Source organism: Choristoneura fumiferana, chromosome 14 (assembly GCF_025370935.1).
Source record: "Choristoneura fumiferana chromosome 14, NRCan_CFum_1, whole genome shotgun sequence".
NCBI classification, from domain to species: domain Eukaryota; kingdom Metazoa; phylum Arthropoda; class Insecta; order Lepidoptera; family Tortricidae; genus Choristoneura; species Choristoneura fumiferana.
This window is the reverse complement of record NC_133485.1, coordinates 13370414-13393176: the sequence shown is the minus strand read 5'-3', so window position 1 is coordinate 13393176 and position 22763 is coordinate 13370414. Positions and strand designations below refer to the sequence as shown.

At 40.0% G+C, this 22763-nt stretch overlaps 4 protein-coding genes across 4 annotated transcripts in view; 1 reads left to right on the top strand and 3 right to left on the bottom strand.

Moving 5' to 3' along the window:
- Positions 1-2297: 2297 nt before the first annotated feature.
- On the bottom strand, positions 2298-16264 carry LOC141435028 (protein FAM91A1-like). Its single transcript, XM_074097549.1, has 11 exons — positions 16044-16264; positions 15735-15819; positions 15237-15344; positions 13783-13884; positions 12903-13084; positions 12103-12203; positions 10952-11129; positions 10296-10429; positions 2911-3007; positions 2480-2587; positions 2298-2402 (listed from the first exon to the last, which is right to left on the bottom strand). Exons 1-11 carry the CDS (start codon positions 16113-16115, stop codon positions 2298-2300), a joined length of 1272 nt encoding a protein of 423 aa, XP_073953650.1. The 5' UTR covers positions 16116-16264.
- A 799-nt stretch (positions 16265-17063) lies between these two features.
- LOC141434680 (ATP-dependent (S)-NAD(P)H-hydrate dehydratase-like) lies at positions 17064-18331 on the bottom strand. The gene is made up of 2 exons (XM_074097109.1): positions 17941-18331; positions 17064-17851 (listed from the first exon to the last, which is right to left on the bottom strand). The coding sequence occupies exons 1-2, from the start codon at positions 18193-18195 to the stop codon at positions 17120-17122; spliced, it is 987 nt and encodes a 328-aa protein (XP_073953210.1). The 5' UTR covers positions 18196-18331; the 3' UTR covers positions 17064-17119.
- A 208-nt stretch (positions 18332-18539) lies between these two features.
- LOC141435027 (muskelin-like) overlaps positions 18540-22763 on the top strand; it is a 51452-nt gene continuing 47228 nt past the window's right edge. Inside the window, exons 1-5 of the mRNA XM_074097548.1 lie at positions 18540-18750; positions 18860-19072; positions 19183-19333; positions 20781-20973; positions 21893-22065. Of these exons, the coding sequence (XP_073953649.1) occupies positions 18671-18750; positions 18860-19072; positions 19183-19333; positions 20781-20973; positions 21893-22065 (810 nt within the window). The 5' untranslated portion in view covers positions 18540-18670. The remainder of the gene's footprint in view (positions 18751-18859; positions 19073-19182; positions 19334-20780; positions 20974-21892; positions 22066-22763) is intronic.
- The window catches only part of LOC141434917 (muskelin-like), a 4197-nt gene continuing 4156 nt past the window's right edge, over positions 22723-22763 (bottom strand). The window contains exon 6 of the mRNA XM_074097406.1: positions 22723-22754. Within this exon, the coding sequence (XP_073953507.1) occupies positions 22723-22754 (32 nt within the window). The remainder of the gene's footprint in view (positions 22755-22763) is intronic.

Genomic DNA, 22763 nt, shown 5'->3' with positions numbered 1-22763 from the left:
AGCCTAACTAAACTATCGGCAATAAAAAGTCTGCGGTCTGCGGGGGCTCTTACTCGTATAGTTTAGTAGGGATATAAAAAAAATAACAAGTTTTACTTATTAGTTTTTATTGTGCTTATGTTTTACGTAATATAAATGGGCAGCTGTTTAATTTCATCCATACCATCCAAATATGTGACTTTTCCTTTAAGAAGGTTGTTTCTATTTTGATCCTCTGCTTTAAAATGTATGCCACATATTCTTTTGTGCTTATACCGCAAGTAGTCTTCTGGTTTTCCAATTTTCTCCCATGACATTCACCCAAGCTTTAAATTGCTCAGGAAATTTATCAGGGTTGGGAAATCGATGAAGTGGTATTTCTGCTGGAAAACAAAAATAGTTATAGAAATAGAAATAAGCTTTATTGTATAACTGTGTTTTACAATGATGGTAGCTTGGAAAACACTGCTTAAACATACTTAAATAGATACATACTATATGTATCACACCTCCAATCTTCAATATCATTAGTATTTTACACAAATAATATCTGTCCCACCTGGGATCGAACCCAGGACCTTAAGCTTTGTAGTCAGGTTCTGTTACCACTCGGACATCCTATCGTAAAGTATATTAAATAAGTCGTGTCTAAATAAAACCCGTTGGCATGGCGCCGTTCTGATCTTACAGGTAATAAAATAATCAGTTTCTTTTTGCCGGGAAAACATGCAATCAGAGCCCGATTGCATAATAAAATACAAGCTAATAGTATTAGCGATTATGTATTGAAATTCACGAATATTATTAGCTTTTACTTTATTATGCACTTGGGCCCAGGTCTCAATTAGTTCAGCAGGACGAGTATTATAAAACTAAGCTAAATGATAGAAAAACTAATGTTACTTACCACTATGTTCGCAGCCTAACGCACAACGCATGTTGAATGTCGTAATAATCACAAAAAAAAAAAACAGCGTCCAAATCGCAAACACAAAAAAAAAACAATTCAAAAGCATCCTTCGCAAAGTAAATCCCGCAACTCATCGAAGAAACTTTCAAGACGAAAGCGAATCTGAACTTGTTGTTGTTTCTTTAAAAAAAAATATGGCTCTGTCCATCGGAGGACAATTTTGCCAGTGTCTAGTAGTTTTTGCCGTTGTACGGTAAAAAAATCTAGAAAACGAAATATGAGAGGTAATGGTGGATGAACGATGACAGCGCGAATCAAAAACTGAACTTGAATAACCGTTTTCTATGACGGACGTAGGTATGCAGTCCTAGACTAGACATTATGATTCTGTGTTGCTTGCTAAACTAAACTATGACAAATAAAGAAAATAGGAAAAATTTGGAGAATATTTTAAATAAACACTGTAATTGGTTGGATTTGATAAATGAAAATAATAAAATGCATATTCAGATAGAAGTATAAGTAAAAGAATATATAAAACTAGATAATACTGCACTAACGACATCTATCACCTATACCGACAAAATTCGAGTCCAAAAAGAGCTGTGGACTACATGATCTCAAGAGATAGCGCTGTAATCGAGTTCAAAGCTGTCAAAACCAAATGCTCTAACTTGTCTACCCCTGGTTTCCACCAAAAATGTGCGTGGATATGTTGCGAAGATGTGTTTTTCATGAACCTATAGAAATGCTTCATTAAACTATCCTCGCACAGCTCTCTGGTGGAAACCGCTGAGCGGAGCGAGGCGAGTAAAGTGAAGTGTCTCTATTGGTTCGTGAAAAACACTTTCCTCGCACATCTCTGTGAAAACGGAGCCTTAAGTTCATCAACAGCCGGAAGCATAGGTGCATTGGGTCAATTCCAGGGAAGGCACTGCACTCCCCACACCAGGGTGGGCAGTGGGCACTTCCCTGCTGCCTACGCAATGCACACCATTGGCCGGAAGACTTCCACTGCTGAACAGCTGCCTCCCCTTTAGAACGCCATTATGAACAACTCGTCACTTGCATCCACCGGTTGCTCGCAACTCACGATGTCGTCAGTCCGCCTAGTGGGAGGCTTGCCAACGCTTCGTCATCCGGTTCGTGGCCACTCGAGGACTTTTTCCCCCCAACGGTTATTTGTTCTTCGAGCGATGTCGCCAGCCCATTGCTAATTCATCTTACATATTCAACGTCACCAGAAAGCATTTCAATGAGTAAGGAAATAGCTTTTGAATTCCAACAGCAGGTATATAATTATAAATAAATAAATAACCATGATAAACAATCAAATGAAATGAAAGCTTTTATTTCAGGCGAAAGCCCATAACTACACGTTAGTAACAATTAAAATGGAAAACGATAACTACAAACCAAACCATACCTTGTCTAGTTCCATTAACAAGCTGTCCAGACTTTCATCGCATATTTTGCCTACTTCGAACAACGTCACTGCGTGCGTTTTGAGATCCTATAACAATAAGTTCAACATGAAAAAAATGGCAGAAACATATTTTGAGAAAAACATTTATTTTTCCAATCACATACAGGTGAAAGATTCCCCATCATGAGGTAAGCTGCTAATGTGGAGTCGAACAGAAGCGCCACCCTTTTGCTTCCACTGTTTTTTGAGGTATCAGTCATTTCTTGATAGTTCTGCAACAAACCAGTTAAAACAAATGAACAATGTGATATTTGACGCCATTCCAAGACGTTATCTAACAAAAAAAAAACATTGAATCTGAACCTAGAAAATCAGATTGATTGTTAAACTTGATATTATTTAGTAGTTTTCAAAAAAATAAATAAATAGGCTATTGATTTGGGTAACAGTTGACGTCACAGTTCAGCATTACCAAACAAAATGTATTTAATTAAACTAAATATACTGAAGGGGTTTCAGAAGTTAAAAGGTGACCAGGGCAACTTGCTTAAGGCCAGAGAAACATTACTATTTATAGATATTGTCCAAATCGAACCTGTTTAGACGTGGACGGGTCCTTCATAAGTACCGGCTCCATTTGTAACTCTTCTTCCATGTTAGGGTTGAATGTTAGCGGAGATATTTGACTATACCTGCAAAAACATATATTACGAATAAATAGATAGGATCGATTAACTTTTACAGACTTATCTCGTAGGAGGTATTTTACGTCTAACGAACACGACTTGTCATTGTCGCTCGTCGCATCTAAAAGGGCGCCAAAGGCAAAAACGAACGACCTTAGATGGCTAAGGCCGGCATTAGAATCGAGCATTGTACAGCTATACTAGTGTAGTGGCGCTATCATCTGAGCTCTGAAGCCATAAAACCATGGTGGCTACTACTAAATTCAAAAATCGAAGTTCGAATCGTACCGTCCCTCTCACTATCGTGTTAAATAATATTAGCGTCAGCGGGACGGCAAGATAAGAAGTTCGAATATTACAGTTCGTATAGGGCCATGTTTCGAACCTCTCGCTCGCGCTTGGGAGGTTATCGGATCTCTCGTTTGCACTTTGCAGCGGCTTGTGAGCGAGAGATCCGATAACCTCTCAAGAGCGAGCGAGAGGTTGGAAATGTGGTTTTATGGCCCCAGAGCTATATAGTTCAATGGGTGGCCGCTGGATGCAGTATGGTGAAGAAAGCATAAGATGGATAAGACTTTCATTAAATTTTGAGTACTATTTATATATAAAAATATATGCAGTTTTAGTTTTTGTTACATATCAGTAAAACCATATTTTGTACATTAGGAAAGTACTAACTCACTTGTAAATTGTCACCTTTTACGACTATAAAGTTTTTATTCTATTACGTCTTAGACATGTGAATTACATTGACGTTTCGCTTGTGCCTTTATTTGAGTTTCCTTCTGTTCAGTATTGCCAGATGTCAGGAGCCTTTACCTCTTAATATTTTTTATTCACGGTGGCCACACCTTAATTGTTTTAAACTACCGACATCCGAATAACCGCTCCCCTCCACTTTTTCGATAACAAAACCAGCTGACTCGTCAGCTGGAGCGCCATTCATTCTCTATTTTTTTAAATATTATTTTAAGAATTTGAATTGTAAGCAGCCGTTACGCTGCCCAAACTTTACAAGCTTTCCTTCAAACCGTAGTTTTTAAATTCAACGTAAGCTCAGTGCTGCTGCTGAAGCCTCCCTGCACCCCTGCGCTGATCTGAAGGCTAAGTACGACACCAGAGGTAAGAGTTAACAGTGATTCCGGAGGAGCTGAAGACTTCGAGCCAACGGTGCCCGTTACCGACGCCCTAAGATCCTGCCCTGCAGCAGACGAGGAGTTCTCAGGTGAGAGCTTCCTACAGCAGCTATTCTTCGCGTGCTTTTTCATTTTATTTATTAATTTGTCGCGGGACGCCATATTTTGCTTCCGGCACGTTCCTTCACCATTCCGACTTTCCTCTCGTTGCTCTTTCGAAATTTCTATACAGTCCACTTCCCCTTTCTCGCACATTTTTTGGTCTTCGAACCGAATATTTTGATAAGTGACCTTTTTCGTCGTTTTTCGTTGTCACTTGTTGAAAGTTCGTTTGGTGTAACTATCCTTTAAAAATTCCTTAACCTTTGTCGGGTAAGCAAAATATTGCGTCAATAAGTTGGCGGAAGGTTTGTAAAGTTCGTTACAAAATTGTCGTTAGGGTCGGATAAATTATAGGCTGGTAACCCTCATATATTGTCGTTGGAAGCGGTTACTGGTCTGTAGTATTCCTTCCCGTTTTTTCGTTGTCGTTGGGTTCGGTAGAATATAGGCTGACAACCCTCATTTATTTTATTTTTTCGTTGGAGACCGTTGTTAGTCCATATTTCAAATACCTTCCCGTTATTTTTAGTATATTTACTTTAAATAATAATTTTTCGTTGTCGTTGGGTCAGGCACACAATAGACTAACAACCCTCATTTATTTCTTTCGTCGTTGAGAGTGGTTGTTAGTTGTTGTTTAAATACCTTCCCGTTATTTTAATTTAGTTATTTTAAACTAAAAATTGTCGCTGTCGTTGGGTCGGGTACACGATAGATTAACAACCCTCATTCTTTTATCGCTTTCGTTTTTTTCGTTGAGAGTGGTTGTTGGTCTGTGGTTATCCTTCCTGTTAATTTTTTCGTTGTTGTTAAAAAGGTAGGTCTAATTTAAATTTGCAACCCTCATTTATTTAGATTTTGTCGTTGGGAGTGGTTGCTATATTTAACGTTACCGCCTCTAACTATTCTTTTCGTTAATTTCGCATTTGCGTATTAAATTACCGGTGGTAGGACCTTGTGCAAGTCCGCCCGGGTTGGGACCACCATCTTATCCGTGAACCTGCCGTGAAATAACAGCGTTCGCGCTGTTGTGTTTCGGTAAAGGGGATAAGACAGCCGGTTTAAATTTAACTAGCACACAGAGGCATTTTATCTGTCCTCAAGGTTAGGTAGCGTATCGAATTTTTCATCAAAATCGGTTGTATTTACGACCCCTCCGGTTTTGTTGGCCCTATTTATTAAACTCCGTTTTTTCCGTTCGTTTCCATTTTAATCTCCTGTACATAACCGTTACGGTGCGGTTTGGAGGCGGTTAAGTATATTTTTCGAACTGGTAACATTTATATTTTCCCGTGGCGGTTGTTAGTATATTTCCGTCTACCCGTAGTTATTTTCATGTCGGCGCCATTTTAGTTCGTTGCTGTAGCTGTGTGTAGAAGATTAAAATAAATTGAAGTAAAGTAATTCCGTGTGATATTTCGCGTGTGTTTAGAGTGAGAAGTGCGGAAAATGTCGAAAACTCAAGATACAGAGTTGAGAGCTGAATTAGCCGACCCTGCGCGCGTAGCTCGAGACTACGCGTTAATGCGTCTCGAATATTTAGTAGCGGCGAACGATGGTGAGTTGCGATTATGTTCTGATAACGATTTTGAGACAATTTCGGGCGAATATCACAGTGCTATGCGTCAGGTTTTAGGTTTTGTGTTCTAGTTTCGTACAACGCAGGTATTTGACGCGAATTTGCGAGCCGTTAGAGCGCGTTGGGCTGAGTTGCAATCGGACCGAGCTGTAAAGCCGGTTCAAGAAGCGCCTCCGTCTCACGCTGCTAGACTTCCAAAAATTAACATACGAGACTTTGACGGAAAATTAGAAAATTGGGTGTCGTTCAGACAGTTGTATGAATCATTGATTCATAGGCGCCCGGATTTGGCCGACGTAGAAAAGCTGCATTATTTGCTAACAATCGTAAAAAACGAGGCGTATGATTTAATAAAGAATTACCCGCTCACGAACGAGAGTTACGGTGTCGCGTATAGCGCTTTATGTAGGAAATATAATAAGACGCGACAAATCGCGACCGTTTATTTTGAGAAACTCGTGAACTGTGAACCGGTTCGTAGTTCTCGAGACTTAGATCGGGTTATACGGACGTTTACGGAGAATTTAATGATTTTAAATTCGTACAAGCTACCGGACAAAAATTTTATGTTAGTGCACTTGCTGTGGTCGAAACTAGACAAGGCTACTAAGGAACAGTTCGAATTAGAGCATAATTCCGACGGGGTTCCGGACTTTGACGTGTTAGGACAATTTATCGAAAAGAGGCGTCGGGCGCTCGAAAACGTAGGTACGATCTCACCGCCGGCGAGCATACCAACGCCAGCCGGGAATAAAACGAATTCTAAACATAAAACGGCTTTCGTGGCCGCTGCTGTGTCATGCGCGGTATGCAAAGGGTCGCACCATATCCTAACCTGTCCAACGTTTTTAAAATATAGTCCGGGCGACCGGTTCACATTCGCTAAACAGAGTAGACTTTGTATTTTATGCTTGTCGAGCGCGCACTCCGTGAAGCGTTGTCGCTCGAAGCAGCGATGTGAACACTGTCGGTACTCGCATCATACTCTGTTGCATTTTCATAAACCGGAGCAACCTAGCATTATGAATAAATCGGCTGGGGCGGCTGACGAGGCCATCGCCATGGTGGCCGGCCCGGCGACCGGACCCACTTTATTTGCGACTGCCGTAGTTTTGGTCACAGATCGAACCGGTAAACGGGTTCCGGTGCGTGTGCTACTAGACTGCGCTAGCGCTTGCAACTTCATATCGGAACAGTGTGTAAACAGGCTAGGTTTGAAAGCGAGTAAAGCGAAGCACATTGTTAGCGGTATAGGCCAGGCCCTAGCGGAACCTAGTGGGACTTTGTCGTGTACTATCTCATCCAATACTGATGAACATAATAGTACATTTTCGTTCGAGGCATATGTTTTGCCGACTATATGTTCCGACATGCCAACCGGACATATTAAACCGTCGTCGTGGTTAACGAATAGAGACCTGGCCTTCGCGGACCCGTGTTGGAATGAGCCGGGTCCGATCGACATGCTGCTAGGTGTTGACGTGTTCGCATCATCGTTACGTCCAGGATTGATCCAGGGTGACCCGGGTCAGCCAACTGTTATCAAAACCATATTCGGTTGGATCGTGATGGGTGGTGGCGCATTGGATATTTCTCGTCCTCGTCGTGGCAGTTGTCATGTCACTACAAAAATCACAGAAAACCTATCGTTAGATGACTCCATTAGGAGGTTTTGGGAGTTGGAGGACGATCACACCCCGACCAATGTCCTTCTATCGAAGAATGACGCATTGTGTGAGCAACATTTTGCCACGAATTATCGTCGTACGGAAGAGGGTAGGTATATTGTTCCACTACCCTTCGCCGACCTTACAAGTAAACCAATTTTCAACGGCTCTCGTGCCATCGCGCTTAAGCGCTTCTCATTGTTGGAAAAGAAGCTTCAGCTAAACTCGGAACTTTCGAAGAGTTATGCGGCATTCATGGAGGATTACGAGGCGTGTGGTCATCTGGAAAGGTGTGACCCTCCGGCAAACGATAGCGGTCATTGTTTTTACATTCCTCATCACGGGATTCTGAGGCTCTCTTCAACTAGTACCCCTCTCCGCGTGGTATTCGACGCCAGCGCCAGGGACGTGCGAGGTATCTCATTAAACGACACATTGCTAGCGGGACCCAAACTACAAACAAATATCTTCCACTTGCTTCTTCGTTTCCGGTGGCACGCCGTGGTTTTCACTGCTGATGTAAAGCAGATGTATAGGCAGATATTAGTGTTCCCGGAGGACGCGGAATACCAACGCATCCTTTGGCGTAGAAGGAAGCCACCGGAAGCTAGGATCCGGGTTAGTTCTGCCGAAGCTGACGCTTGGCCACGGTCAGCCTCCTCAGTCGATACAGATTCTTATCTCGGTGAGCAAAAACTGGTCCCTCTGGTCGCACGTTCTAGTGAAGAAACCCCATCCGTAATATTGTTGAATAAATTCTCGTCGTTAAAAACTTTAGAACGTGTGGTGGCATACTGCCTACGTTACATCCATAACTTAAAACACCGCTTATCTAAAAATAAGGCCATCACCGGCCCCATAACCCCGGCGGAGGTCACGCGAGCCCTTATGGCTTTAATAAAGTTTTCTCAAATGAATCACTTCTCGTCGGAAATCGAACTTTTGAAAGCTCATAAATTTAATTCTCTATCGAAAACTTTAAAAAAATTATCGCCTTTCGTAGATGATGCGGGCCTCTTGAGGGTGGGCGGTCGCCTATCTCGCGCATTCGTCGACTTCGATATAAAGCACCCGTTGCTTCTACCTCGAGACGACCGTCTAACCGTGCCTTTAATTGAAGAGTACCACCAAAAATTTATGCATCCGGGAGTACAAACGCTTCAAAACTTGCTCGCTAAGAATTTCTGGATACTCTCGCCAAAGCGCGCGATCCGGTCAGTCGTAACGAAATGTTTAAAATGCTTTCGCGTTCGTCCTGCAAGCGCGTCTGCACCTTTCATGGGGGACCTCCCTTCTTACAGAATTAACGCATTAAAACCGTTCTTAAGCGCCGCCGTCGACTACGGCGGACCTTCCGACGTATCTCTCGGTCGTGGGCGGGGAAATAAAACGTACAAAGCGTACATTTGCGTCTTTGTATGCACAGCTACTAAGGCCGTTCATGCAGAACTCGCCACCGAACTTACGACAGAAGCGTTCCTCGCCGCACTAAGACGTTTCGTAGCACGCCGCGGACACTGCCGCAAACTAGTTTCCGATCATGGCCTTTAGGTCGCATCGTAGATACCCATCCTGGAGCTGACGGCATAGTGCGCGTCGTGACCGTGCGCACCGCTTGCGGTCTTTATAAACGACCAGTCGTAAAGCTTTGCCCCCTGCCTACCTAACTCCATCGCTACTACCGCTCGTAGTAATCCTACTTTCCATCTCTTTATTTACTTTTTATTTATTTTTATCGTTTAACCTAGTTAAAATACAGCGTATTTTGGTGGGCGGAAATGTTCAGTATTGCCAGATGTCAGGAGCCTTTACCTCTTAATATTTTTATTCACGGTGGCCACACCTTAATTGTTTTAAACTACCGACATCCGAATAACCGCTCCCCTCCACTTTTTCGATAACAAAACCAGCTGACTCGTCAGCTGGAGCGCCATTCATTCTCTATTTTTTAATATTATTTTAAGAATTTGAATTGTAAGCAGCCGTTACGCTGCCCAAACTTTACAAGCTTTCCTTCAAACCGTAGTTTTTAAATTCAACGTAAGCTCAGTGCTGCTGCTGAAGCCTCCCTGCACCCCTGCGCTGATCTGAAGGCTAAGTACGACACCAGAGGTAAGAGTTAACAGTGATTCCGGAGGAGCTGAAGACTTCGAGCCAACGGTGCCCGTTACCGACGCCCTAAGATCCTGCCCTGCAGCAGACGAGGAGTTCTCAGGTGAGAGCTTCCTACAGCAGCTATTCTTTCGCGTGCTTTTTCATTTTATTTATTAATTTGTCGCGGGACGCCATATTTTGCTTCCGGCACGTTCCTTCACCATTCCGACTTTCCTCTCGTTGCTCTTTCGAAATTTCTATACAGTCCACTTCCCCTTTCTCGCACACCTTCAATAATTATTTTCTTTTTTAGGGTTCCGTACCCAAAGGCTAAAAACGTAAACCATATTACTAAGACTTCGCTGTCCGTCCGTCGGTCCATCTGTCACCAGGCTGTATCTCATGAACCGTGATAGTTAGACAGTTGAAATTTTAACAGATTATGTATAACTGTGGCCGCTGTAACAACAAATACTATAAACAGAATAAAATAAATATTTAAGGGGGCTCCCATACAACAAAGGTGATTTTTTTTGCCGTTTTTTGCTAATATCTAATGAATGTTGTATATATGATGTACGGAACCTTCGTGCGCGAGTCCGACTCGCACTTGGCCGGTTTTTAAATCAATTTTAGTCATATCCATATTACGTATATCGTTGGACATTATTTAGACGTTATTAGCATCCGTCAGCCGGGCATTGAGCATTACTGACTGCGGATGCACATGGTCGGTGAGCGCGTCCCGCCAGCTGGCGTGCGCGGGCGCCACGGGCGGCGGCTGCAGGTTGCGCGCGAACCCGAGCCGGCAGTACAGCGACACCGCTTGCTTCACGGACTCCACCTCCACCTGCGCACAGAGAACGCTTAGGTATTGTACGGGATCATGAAGTTTAGAACCGATCGATTTGGACGTTACTTAGCAGAGGTCGGTATCGAGGGATTATGATGCGACTAGTGCTTACTCGCGGCTTCGCACGCGTATATCATTAGATACAGCGGTTGAATTACAATCCGAGGAATTTACAAAATTCCCGTGGGGATTCCCGAAAATTACATCGTGGTTAAAAACAACCATCCCTAATTTCATGACTTTAAGCCCAGCGGTTGTTATTTCGAGATTTCATCCCTATCCCTGGGAATATCGGGATAAAAAGTAGCCTATTTGTTGCTCCAGGTATCCAACTTATATGCACACACACACATAAACTTTCGCATTTACAGTATTAGTAGAATTACTACAAGTAGGTATGTATAACTCGGAAAATTATGAACTGTGGCGAGTGGTTCGTCAATCCCGGTTCACGGCGTGCAGTGAGTGAGTACCCTTAATGCACGCCATAAAATGAACCGGGTACGCGATGGTACGTACTTGTAATACGGCAGCCAACTCCGCGACAGTGGTGTGCTCGTCAATGGACACGAACACTTTGTAAAGCAGCGTCTCGAAATAGTCCCCCGCGACGCGGTTCATGACAAACCCCTTCAGCGGCGGCACCGACACCTTGTCCGCCGCCGTTATAGACACGTCCAGGTAGATCAGACCGCGTCTGGAAACAGTTTCAGGATTGAATGAACGGACAGAACTTAGAGGTTCGAATGCTAATCCTCACAAACTCAAAGTCAACTTGTTCAAAAAATGAGGGCTATCGCGTATGAATTCGCCACTAGAGGCGCTAGTGTAGCGTGAGGTCTCCGAAATGTCAAATCTCATAGTTTTTGGGTGAGCTACGCGGGTTTATTTAAAATTAGAATAATTTTGTGAATATTTTGCAATATCTGAAATTAATTATAGCAAATATGCGTTCCGGGGCAATGAATGTCTGTGTTTTGAGACAGTTTTGTCTTTCGGAAACCTTTGTCCTCCCTTTTTTCCGAACAAAACGGGGACTATGCAACACTGTGGCATGCTCGATATTTTTATGGTACGGTTTTAAGGTGTATTAGATATGATTTTAATCTAAACTTTGTTTTCACGCCCGTAATAACAGACTTTGAAAGCCATACTTAAAAACCTCACGCAACAGTGCGCCATCTAGTGAGACAAAAAACGATAGCCCTCATTGATTACATGATCAACAGGTTTTATGCCAACATTTGAAGTAGTATAAGTAACAAGAGATTTTCACAACACTATTGAAGTAACACAGGTATTAATTTGTGTGCTTCGTGTTAAAAGAAATGCATTGTTTAAATATTTCGGGATTATCACGCATAGTTATTATCACAGAGGGGACGTAACACGACAATTTTAAAGTTACTACTTTTCAACTTGCGAATTATTTGGTCTCCAAGCGCCATCTAGAGATATGTATCTATGAACATGCTTGTCTGTACGACAAAGCGACACACTTCTAAGAGCATATACTGCTCACCCAGAACGAAAGATGGCGCTGTTTTCAATAGATAGATCACTATACACACCATCAAAAAAATTGCTTTCTGTTCCTTCAATTACACACAAAAGTCAGTAAGTAAATTTTTTCAAGTACGATAATTAATACAATTATGAACGTCGTTTACCTGTAGAGAGTTTTGACGACGTTATAGTCCAGCGTGCCGGCTGTTTGCGAGCCACGGTCGATTAGCAGGTCAATCAGCGCCTTTTCCGGCTCACTGAGCGGCTGAAGACAACATGTCATAATAGTTCATTGTGTCTTAAGGGCAGTAAATAAGGAATTAGGAACGAGAGGGCTGGAGTCGATGTTCGTTTGACACTGCTTATGAGTAAGTGAGATGAAAATAAAAAAACATCACATGTTCCGTAAGCTGCATCGTAACATGCAGGCTAACTTAGTTGCAATCCCCTATATAAATTAAATACAAGGGTATTTTTCATATTACGTCTACAGGCGTAATGAGTTTGATGTATGTACAGTCGAATTCTTAAACTTGTGAGCAAAAATTTGATCAAAAATATATGAACACGACTTTATTGTTAACGGCGTAGAAACGTGTTCAGATATTTTTGATCAAATTTTTGCTCACAATTTACAGGTACAGTCAGGTTTATAGGGTATTTAAGGTACAGTCGAACAATTTGATTCCTGACCCACCATAGAACATTCTCATAGTATGTGAAATGAAATGAAATTATTTATTTCGCAGGAACATACACAGGTGTTACAAATATCATATTTGTCATAATGAATTCCCTTGCCGAGCAACGCGATGTCACCATGACTTTTTCTACGTAGGTATAGGTTCCACATTGGGTCATAATTCAGTTGATTCGATAGTAGATAGAGTAGTAGATACATGACCATTGTTTGTCGTACTACTTACGGGACACCCTGTATAACCCGCCCACCCATCGCACTCACCTTAACATCGGCCTCCAGGACGTAGCCGAGCTCGACACGCCACCAGGGCTGCATGGGGATGTTAAGCGGCACGCGCGGCAGCAGGCCCCGGATGGCCTTAGCCCGCCCGCGGCGCCCGAGCGACCGCGACTTCGCCACCAACTCGAGATACTCGTTACGGCCTATGCCTAACAACCGGAGACCTAAAATTTTTAATTTAAATTTAAAAAATATAACCCTGGCAGTTGGATAAAAAGTATTGCCAGCGATCAGAAATTCGCAAAGCCTGGCAAACTGCTTATTCAAACACAAGGATGGCGGCAATCTACTTGCTACAGGGTTCTGTCTTTTCGATGAAATATTATTCCCAAATGTTTCATTCGCCAAACTGTTTAATTTCGCAACTTATGATTTTCTCGGAAACCATATTTTTTTCCGAACTTTAAAAGAACAAACCTAACCTAATCTACGGTGTTCTATAAAACCATAAGAAAATGGAATGAGAAAAGAAAATAATTTTAGAGAAAAAAGTTTGGCAAATGAAACATTTGGGCATTATATTTTTGCGAAAAAGCAGGATATTGGCTACAGTTGAGGCTTCACTATGTTTTTTTTGCTGGTACATCTTTATAAAATAAAAGATTGTAAGACACCGCACTGCGCATCGCGCTCCTAAGCAGAGAGCGGTCGAACTTGTTTTGTGTACTTTTTATAATCCTACCGGCAAATTTAAACTTATGATTTTGCGATTATATTAATGTTTACGCTCGCTAGCTTAGATTATAGTTTATGCATGTAATATTTCTTTCTCAAGTAAGTGAATTATTGTTATTCTTTTAAGAAATAAAGATCTTTAAACCGAAAGACAACGATTATGACATGCCAAATAAAGCAAACTCACAATCTGCAGCTGTGAAGTTGGGCATGGTGTCATAGCTCTTCTCTAACTCTATCAACAATGCTACCACTTCTACATAGTAGATGAAAGGGGTTATCCTTAAACCTGAAACAGAAAAAAGAGAAAATATTGAATGCAAATAATAATTGGATGGAAGTCACTTCACTACTAAACTTAGCAACTTTGCATGCCAATTTTTATTAAAGGCTGACCAAAATTATAAAAAACCTCGCCATATTGCGGGAAACCAATAGAACGAATTTCTTGCACTGGTACCTAACAATAAATTCAAATGTCATCTGTCTATTGCTGTCAAGGTTTAACGTTGTTTGCGCGTCGTATTTTAAATTGTTATTTTGATTTTTCGTGCGTTAAAATGCCGTAGATTATACGTAGCTTTGGAAGGAAAATAATTCGCAATGTATAAAAGTATTTTTCATAAAAAAAAAATCTGAAGGATTAGAAAATATTCCTTTAAATAACATCACCAACACCGTTGTCAATCTGACTGGTAAAATATAAAACATAGAAGTGCTTCATAACAAATATAATTAACCATGAATCATTAAAACAGTTTTCCAATTTTAATTTTTATGGTTTTTCATGACATGTTATTCAATTCACCATACCTACCTACACACCAACCAAGTCAGCAACCATCATCATTATTATTTGCAGCCAATGAACATCCACCAAAATATATAGTTTCAATATACAAAGTAATGTTTTGTACATTTGTGTGATAATTGGAAGCTATATTTACACTTGTGATAGTTAAATGGACACTGTTCAAGCAATGGCATCCTGTTTGGAGCTTCTATGTAAAGGATTCTACACAAAGGCACATTTAATTTGAACAATATAATATATTTAAGCATGAACAGGTAGCAGACAGACATACTTTCGCCTTTATAATATAAGTAAGGATGTCTTCTAATGTGCTATGAAAATTCTTCAAGTACATGGCAGTGGATGAAAACCTATGCAAAAATGAGAATTTTATAGAACAGTTTATGCCATTTTCAATAACATGCATCTTGTTTCTGTTTAAAGATTAGTAAAATTCAATTTGTCTTGTGCCTTTTAACAGATATCCTATCACATATTGACCAACTTAAATGGAGAAATGGAGCAAGCAGGTGACAGTTTGGTACCCAAGGGATGGCTCTAGGAGCCGAGGCATTGCCGATGTCGCAAAGCAAAAAGAGGGAGGGTGAATTGTGGTTGACCATAGGACCCCAATGGATAAGGATAGTGGCAGACAGATAGCAGTGAAAGGAGTTGGAGGAGGTTTTGCCAAAAGGCATACCTAAATAAGAGACATTTTGTGATGATTTTAGTGTAGAATTTAATTTTGTTCATTTTATTTTTAATTTTTATATTGGATTTTAAATGTTTTGTAAAATTTTGGGAAATAAAGGCTATATTATTATTATTAAAAGTCATTTCATATTCACCTTTTACTATCATGTCGGCCAGGTGGTAAGGGTACAGCATAAGCCTCTGAATGCTGCTGTGCACCAGAGTTTCATAATACTTCCTTTCATCCTTCTGGACTGTCCGGACTGGAAAAGAGAGCTCAAGTATTACCTAAGTGAATCAAGATACCTGGTAGTGACTACCCAACTTTAGGAGGAAGCCTAAAAGACCCTTCATGTTGCTGACAACTTCCTGGAGTAATCCCCACCCTCCCAAAATAAAATAAAATAATCATGGCATCAATCTTATTATTATTATTTATCAATCTGGGCTACATTCGCAAATACAGGTTCTTCGGATTAGAGTCAATTGGATTTTTTTTTATCTTTATCAACAGTCAATATACATATAAATAAGAGATTTACTCACACATAATCTATGTAGATACTTGTAAACAATGTATGTTATCATTAAACATGTTTTATTCTAACTCACAGTAAAGTAAGTAACAGACATGTTTTAAAAATAACACTTACCAAGACTACCCCTGTAGCGTAGTTGATTTTTAATACTGAATTCAAAAATGTACCTCTCATATTCTTTATGTGAATCACCCAATAGCTGCAAATAATAGAAAATTAAACTTATTAAATTCCAATCAGACAGTATTTGTTAAGAAATAACTGAAAAATATTATCACAAAATAGTTTCAAATTACTATCAATTTTATTTGTAGTTTTCGCATGTCGCGTTGTCATTTTGGTTAAATAGGCGGCCACCGTGTTGTTTCATTACACCAATTAGCTTAAATTACAAAGTTATCATTGCCTTGCATATCAGTTTACCTTTTTAACATTTTGTGGCAGCTTAGGCCATTGTATTTTCTTTCGCACACATTCCTCAACCTCGTCTTCCATGGTTGTGGAATAGTATGTCACTTATCGCTACTACATTGAAACGTATTATTTTGCGAATAGACTGTCCTTGACTAAAATCTACCAGATATTTTGATTTGATAAAGGAAAACTGAAATCACTATTCATTTAGTAAGGTAAGGCTGCGCGATGGCGAATAATCACCATTCTGAAAGTTGCATCATAACGCAAATTATATTCAACGAAAAAATATTACCGTCACATAAATAATAAAAAAAGATGATTTTGAAGATAACTTTGAAGACTTAAAAAAAACGTAAGTGCTTAAATATTTGTACTAACTTAAATACAAAAATAAGTTTTTTTTTTGTCAATGATAAAATAAAATCAAATTGACAATGAGCTTTAGATTTTGAACGTACCCGCAAGAAGTCATTGTGACGGCAGAAAAAGCAGTTGCCAGGTTTTAAAATAACATGAACAAAATTATCGATTAACGACTTTTACAAGTTAAAATGAGTTCGACTAATTGTTTGTTCCCTAAAATATTTATCTTTGTAAATCTGATCTTCTTGCTACCACTACTCCTTTTATGCTTAAAATGATAAAATAATGTCACATTTTTGAGAATTTAATATTTGGTCGAAAAGTTAATTCAGCAGCCAGAACGTCGGTTACCCAATTTAGAGACCACCCAGAAACCAGTAGAAAACGGATGAACAAAAATCGGGCTAAATTTTTATCATTTTAAAGTAATTTACGTTTGAAATTTGACTATTTACGAGAAAGTGGTGCCCTCGTTCAATTTCTACTTTATAATGATAGGATTAGAATTTTTATGCTCTGTGTTGATGTATTTTGTAAAAGTCATCATCATCATAATGTCAGCTGAAAGACGTCCACTGCTGGACAAAGGCGTCCCCCAAGGCTCTCTCTTGTAACAGTAAGAGTAAGAAAACAACTTGTAGGTAAATAATTATATAAAATAAGTCCAAAGGCAAAGGCAAAACATTTTATTGCAAAGTCACAATATTTACTATAATGTTTTAAACAAATACATCGTCAAAAGAGGAATGAATTTGGTTGAGCATATCAGAAGCTGTCATGCTGCGGCCGTAGATAGCAAACGCTTTCTGATTACACATTCTAGTGAATCTTGCAGCTGCATAGACTGCCACACTCTGTGCCAGCTGAACAGATTTTTCGTTATCACAAAGGTCATATTTCAAGGCCCACGTATAGAAAGTTCCCAGAGAACCAGAGAGTATATCCCCCTGTCCACCTGCCCGACGACCAGATCCTCCTTTGGATAGTGTCCAATCAAAAGAAGCGATGCTCGAATAATAGTGGTCTTCACCACCTTTATGCAAAACACTCACGTGATCCCCCCAAAATGTATACCAAGTACTATTGCTTGAAATAGCTGTAATAAACCTCTTAGCCTCTTGATTATTAGGAGTAAGGATAGCACCTGGTAAGGGATAATTTTTAATAATAGTCAAATTTTTGGAAACTGCATATAAGCCATCAGCATCAATAATAAGGGGTTTCTTTAATAACTTGCAAGCTTCTATGATTTCATAAGTTATTTTTATGGTGTCGTCTTCTCTTCCTAATCCCGGACCAATAATAATAATATCCATTTTGTGTAAAAGAGATGACATTTTAGGTAAGTTTTTTGAATTTAAGTAAGGATAAACGATAAGATCGGGACTATACGATTTTATAATCGGTGCTGCATTCTCAGTTGTAAAGACGTACACAAGATCGGCACCAATCTGAAATAATAGTAAAAACATACAATTGTTAGGACGTAATTTATTTAGGTATCTATAAAGATAGAATAATAAAATTAAAAACTAATTACCTTTAATGACGATAGAGCTGCAAAGTATGGAGCTCCAGTGTATTCAGTGGACCCACCTACAACACATATTTTACCTGCTTCTCCTTTGCTTTTACCTTCTAATTCGGGAATAATAAGTTTCCCAAGATTTAGTAGCTTTTCTTCGTTTAAATTATCAATCGTAGAACATTCATCTACAATTGAGGCTTTAGCAGTTTCCACAGTCATTGCGAACATGATTCCAGCAATCAAATAGTTGTTCCAATTTAACTTCATATTTGAAAACTAAACACTGTTAAAAATAGAGCTTTTAATAGTATTTATTAGGAACAATCCTTCCTAATTCGTCTCTATTTCCTGTGCTTACGCACGCAAATAAATATGACCTCGTCTATTGATTGTTGCCCTATACGAAATCAAGTTGGAAAGGCCACGTAAAAAAAGGTTTGTTGAACGATACATCGAAAACTAAAAATCCTACGAAAGTCCGAGTCCCACGAAAAAAAACATCGATACAATCGATTTTTTTACTGATATGGCAACTCTAATTAATTACGTCAATGCAGTCCGCCAATGGCATCGAAGGAATTCTGTTCATTCTATTCATTCACCATTGAGGTGCGAGTGTAGTGTATTTTAGAAAATAGTACCTACCTCTACCTACCTACACCCACACCCGTGGTATATTGTCACTGTCAAGTGATAATAACAAAGTGTATTTTAATACTTTTGCACCATAAATTGCATTAAAATGGTTGATAAATACGAAACGGTAAAGCTATGTTACACAATACACAAGTACTCGAGCTACTCCGCTAATTATATACCAGAGTAAGTTGATTTTAGTCTGAAAATAGCACTTATTTCGAAATAAAATTCCGGCTCTCCTGTTACACGGCTCTGCTCTTCTGGTAATTAAATTCTCGTGTCATTTTTTCAGAAATATAATGGTCAATAATCCCTCTGACCAGCTGTCGCGATGGTTCACGGACAGCAATACGCCCTCACAATTTATAATGCTGAAAATAAAAGCGCCTGCTATCGTGGAAACTATAAAGTTCGGCAAATATATCAAGGCTCACGTCAGTGATTTAAAGAAATTTCAAATATTTGGAGGAACAGATGAACATAACCTGTCATTATTGTTATCGGCGTAAGTACACAGTGAATTCACAACAAGTACATAGTTGAGTTATGTATTGTGCTCTCCATTGAAAAAGTATTACACCACATATTTCACTCTATTTATTTATTGTTCCACAGAGGGCTCAAAAAAGACAGTTCTCCTGAGGTGTTCAGGCTCAGACACCGAACAACGGAAGGTTTATATTTGCCTGTACAATACTTGAAGATAGTTCCTTTGCAGTCTTGGGCCCAGCTTATAATTATACCATGTGGTATGTGGAGCTTCAAGGCAAAACACATGAAGATCTGATGGCCAGTGTTCTGGATACTATTAATTTGGTAAGTTTAAATAATTAATACAGAATTTATATTGATACTGATTTGCAGAGGTTGCCAAACTGCATATCTCGTCACTGTCCCAGGGGTTTCATAATTTCACAAAACAATCTGCTCAAGCTTTTAGAGTTATATGCATCTGCATATACTCTAATGATCTCATCGACATCTATGTATAGACTGCATGTTTTTTACATCAAAATGGTGCACAAAATTTGTTCACAGCGTGAATTTGTAAACCTTTCACTACAGTTTGTTGACGTCCGTGACAGGGGCTGTGTCAAAGTAATATTGATGATTGATACGCCGCACCGCGACATATTGAATAACAGGTCTCGTTTTTTGTTATTGTTATTTTTGTATTATTATCACCATGTTTCATAACATATGACTGATTAATGAATCATCTAATTTTTTAAATTATGCATTACCTACCTTACTATGATATGCAATTAATTACTCCTTAAAAACTTAGATTACTAGTAACCAATATTTGTAGATTATCACTTAATCAGTTTTAATTGTATAGTCAATAACATGTTTACTATTTAACTAAAGTACCTGGGCGACCGAGCTTTTCTCGGGCTAAAACTCGACAATAAGCGTTTTTCCGGAATTATGACCAAGCTAGATTGATTTGTCATCCCCAAAAACCCCCAAATATCAAATTTCATCAAAATCGTTGGAGCCGTTTCCGAGATTCTGATTATATATCGCACCTTTGGTAGTATAAGGGGATTAATTGTCTAAAAATCGAAAAATTAGAAAATTAGAAAAAAGTGAAATTATGCCCTTGTTATACAAAGGTGCAATATATATAAATATATAATATATATATATATATATATATATATATATACAAGAATTGCTCGTTTAAAGGTATTACATAGATACCAAGCAGTTTGTGTTACTAAGTACCAAGCCCAGAGCAGAGACTGTGCCTTACTTGGCGTTATGCCTCTTTCGAATACTGCTGTAAAGAATACTTTTGCAAAAAATAATTATTTGAAAAATAAGTTAGTTAACAGTTTGTGTAGTAATTAATTGGGCTTTAATGAAAGTGCCAGAAATGTTGCAGATGCAGGTAACAATATTTTTTAATTAAAAAAAATACAGTGATATATTATCATGTGTAGAGGTCACTCAATAAAAATATTTAGATTAAAAAATACATTTATATTATTATGAGTGTGTTAGGTGAGATTGTTTCATATTGAAAGCAAATAATATCAATAAAATGTTATAAATTCTTTACACATGAGCATTTGAGCCTGTATAGTGAGACATATGTAGGCTGGGATGGATAGATGAATGGCCATCTCATTTAAACTACGTCTTCACTTGCTTAGAGCTCTTATTGTCCAACACACTTGGAATTAAGCTGAAACTGTTGTTCTCAGCGGAAAGAAGAGGAAGCTGTGCGCATGCTGCTGAAGCACCTGCGCCGGCGCCGCTACAAGGACGCGTTCGAGGCGCTCTCGCGGGAGAGCGGCGTCAGGCTGGAGGGGGACTTACAGGCGCGGCTGTGGCACGCGCTCGTGGAGAATGGGGACTACAAGCTGTCTGAGGACATACTGGATGAGGCTGTCGCTGGTGAGTAATATATATTCTGAAGCACCTGCGCCGGCGCCGATACAAGGACGCGTTCGAGGCGCTCTCACGGGAGAGCGGCGTCAGGCTGGAGGGGGACTTCCAAGCGCGGCTGTGGCGAGTGCTTCCCATTTGTTCCATAGATCTGTGACGTCATGATACTAAATAGGATTTATTTACCCAAATTGTTCTATAGAACTACATACTAGCTTTTCACCCCAGCTTACTTGCCAGTGACGCACTAGAACAAAGTAAGACTACTCATTCCCGTACTGTTCCATTATGAAACAAAAGTGGTGGTTCAAGTGGCCAGTGAATAGCAATAAAGTAAAGAGTATTTCCTAGCTTAGATAAGCGTAAATAGACTACTCGCTTTATTAGTTGTTAAATGTCAGTTAATAAAAAAAAATCTCAGTTATTCTATAGAACAACGTGCAATACTGGCATATCATTTTGTTCCACAGCGTATCAGTTCTATAGAACAAATGTTAATCTGAAAGCGTAAATTTGTTATGGAATAATTTGGAAATTAATATATTATTTTGTTCAATGACGTCACAGTTCTATGGAACAAATTGGGAAGCACTCGCTGTGGCACACGCTCGTGGAAAACGGGGACTACAAGCTGTATGAGGACGTACTGGATGAGGCTAACGCTGGAGAGTTGTGACATATATTTATAGCTTCACTAGTGTTTACCCAGAGCTTCGCACGCGTAAATCATTAAATACAGCAGTTGAATTGAAATTCCAGGATTTCACAAAATTCCTTGGGAATTCCCGATAATTACATCGTTGTTTTCATTGATTTGATTACCTATTGCTTACCTCGTAAAATCTCCATATACCTGTGTATATTATGTATGTATAGCTTAGCTTACTATGTGTTGGTGGTCAATAAAGAGTCATCGTGTTGTTTTCAGAGGGCGAGTTCGACTGGTACATGTCGTGGCAGCCGTACCAGCCGGAGTGGCGCGAGATGTCGGGCTGCTCCCCGCAGGTGGAGGAGCGGCTGTGCTGCGGGGACGCCGCGCCCGCGCCGCCCGGCGCCGCCGACCTCTGCTGCGCGGACCGCGACCCGCACCCGAGACACGCGGTCAGTGCTACCGCCAACTAGATCGAGATTTGTCCACTGCAAAGAGGGCGGGAAGCTGATCAGGACGGTAGCCCATGGTCGGGTCCCTGGTTATGACACCGGTTGGCCTCGTTGGTGTCATTCCGGGTCCTATTCAACCCTTCGCGAACTCCGTTTGTAGGAACAGTACTGTATAACCACTGTACAAAGTTTCGGGAAGGACTGGGATTTGAAAATGGCTGGCCTAGTGGTTAGAGAACTTGAGTACATGGGTTCGGTTCAGCTTGAAATCTCAGCCGTATTCAATGTTTTGCAGATTAGATTTGAGAATCTAAAAATCCCGAATAGAATCAAGGCAGGTTGCAGAGCGCATGGCCAGGGGCCGTATTGTCTAACGCACTCGGAATCACCATCTTTTTCATCACTTCTTTCTTCTTAGGCTTCTTGATATGGTCGGCAAAGCCAAGATAATATATAGACACGGTAAAGAAAGAGATTGTGTTGTGAATGCCACTGCGCGTTACACAGATACGTCCTCTGAGCTACAACAATTTACAACGAGATCGGCGCAAATTGTGTCGATACATTCTACGTGTCCCATTGCTTAAAAACACTTTATTTCTTGCAACATTGGAAGTTAATGGTTAATGCTAATGGTTGATATAACAGGAGCTGAACTTAGACGGCGAGCCGGAACTGGAGGCGGGCTGCTGCAGCCG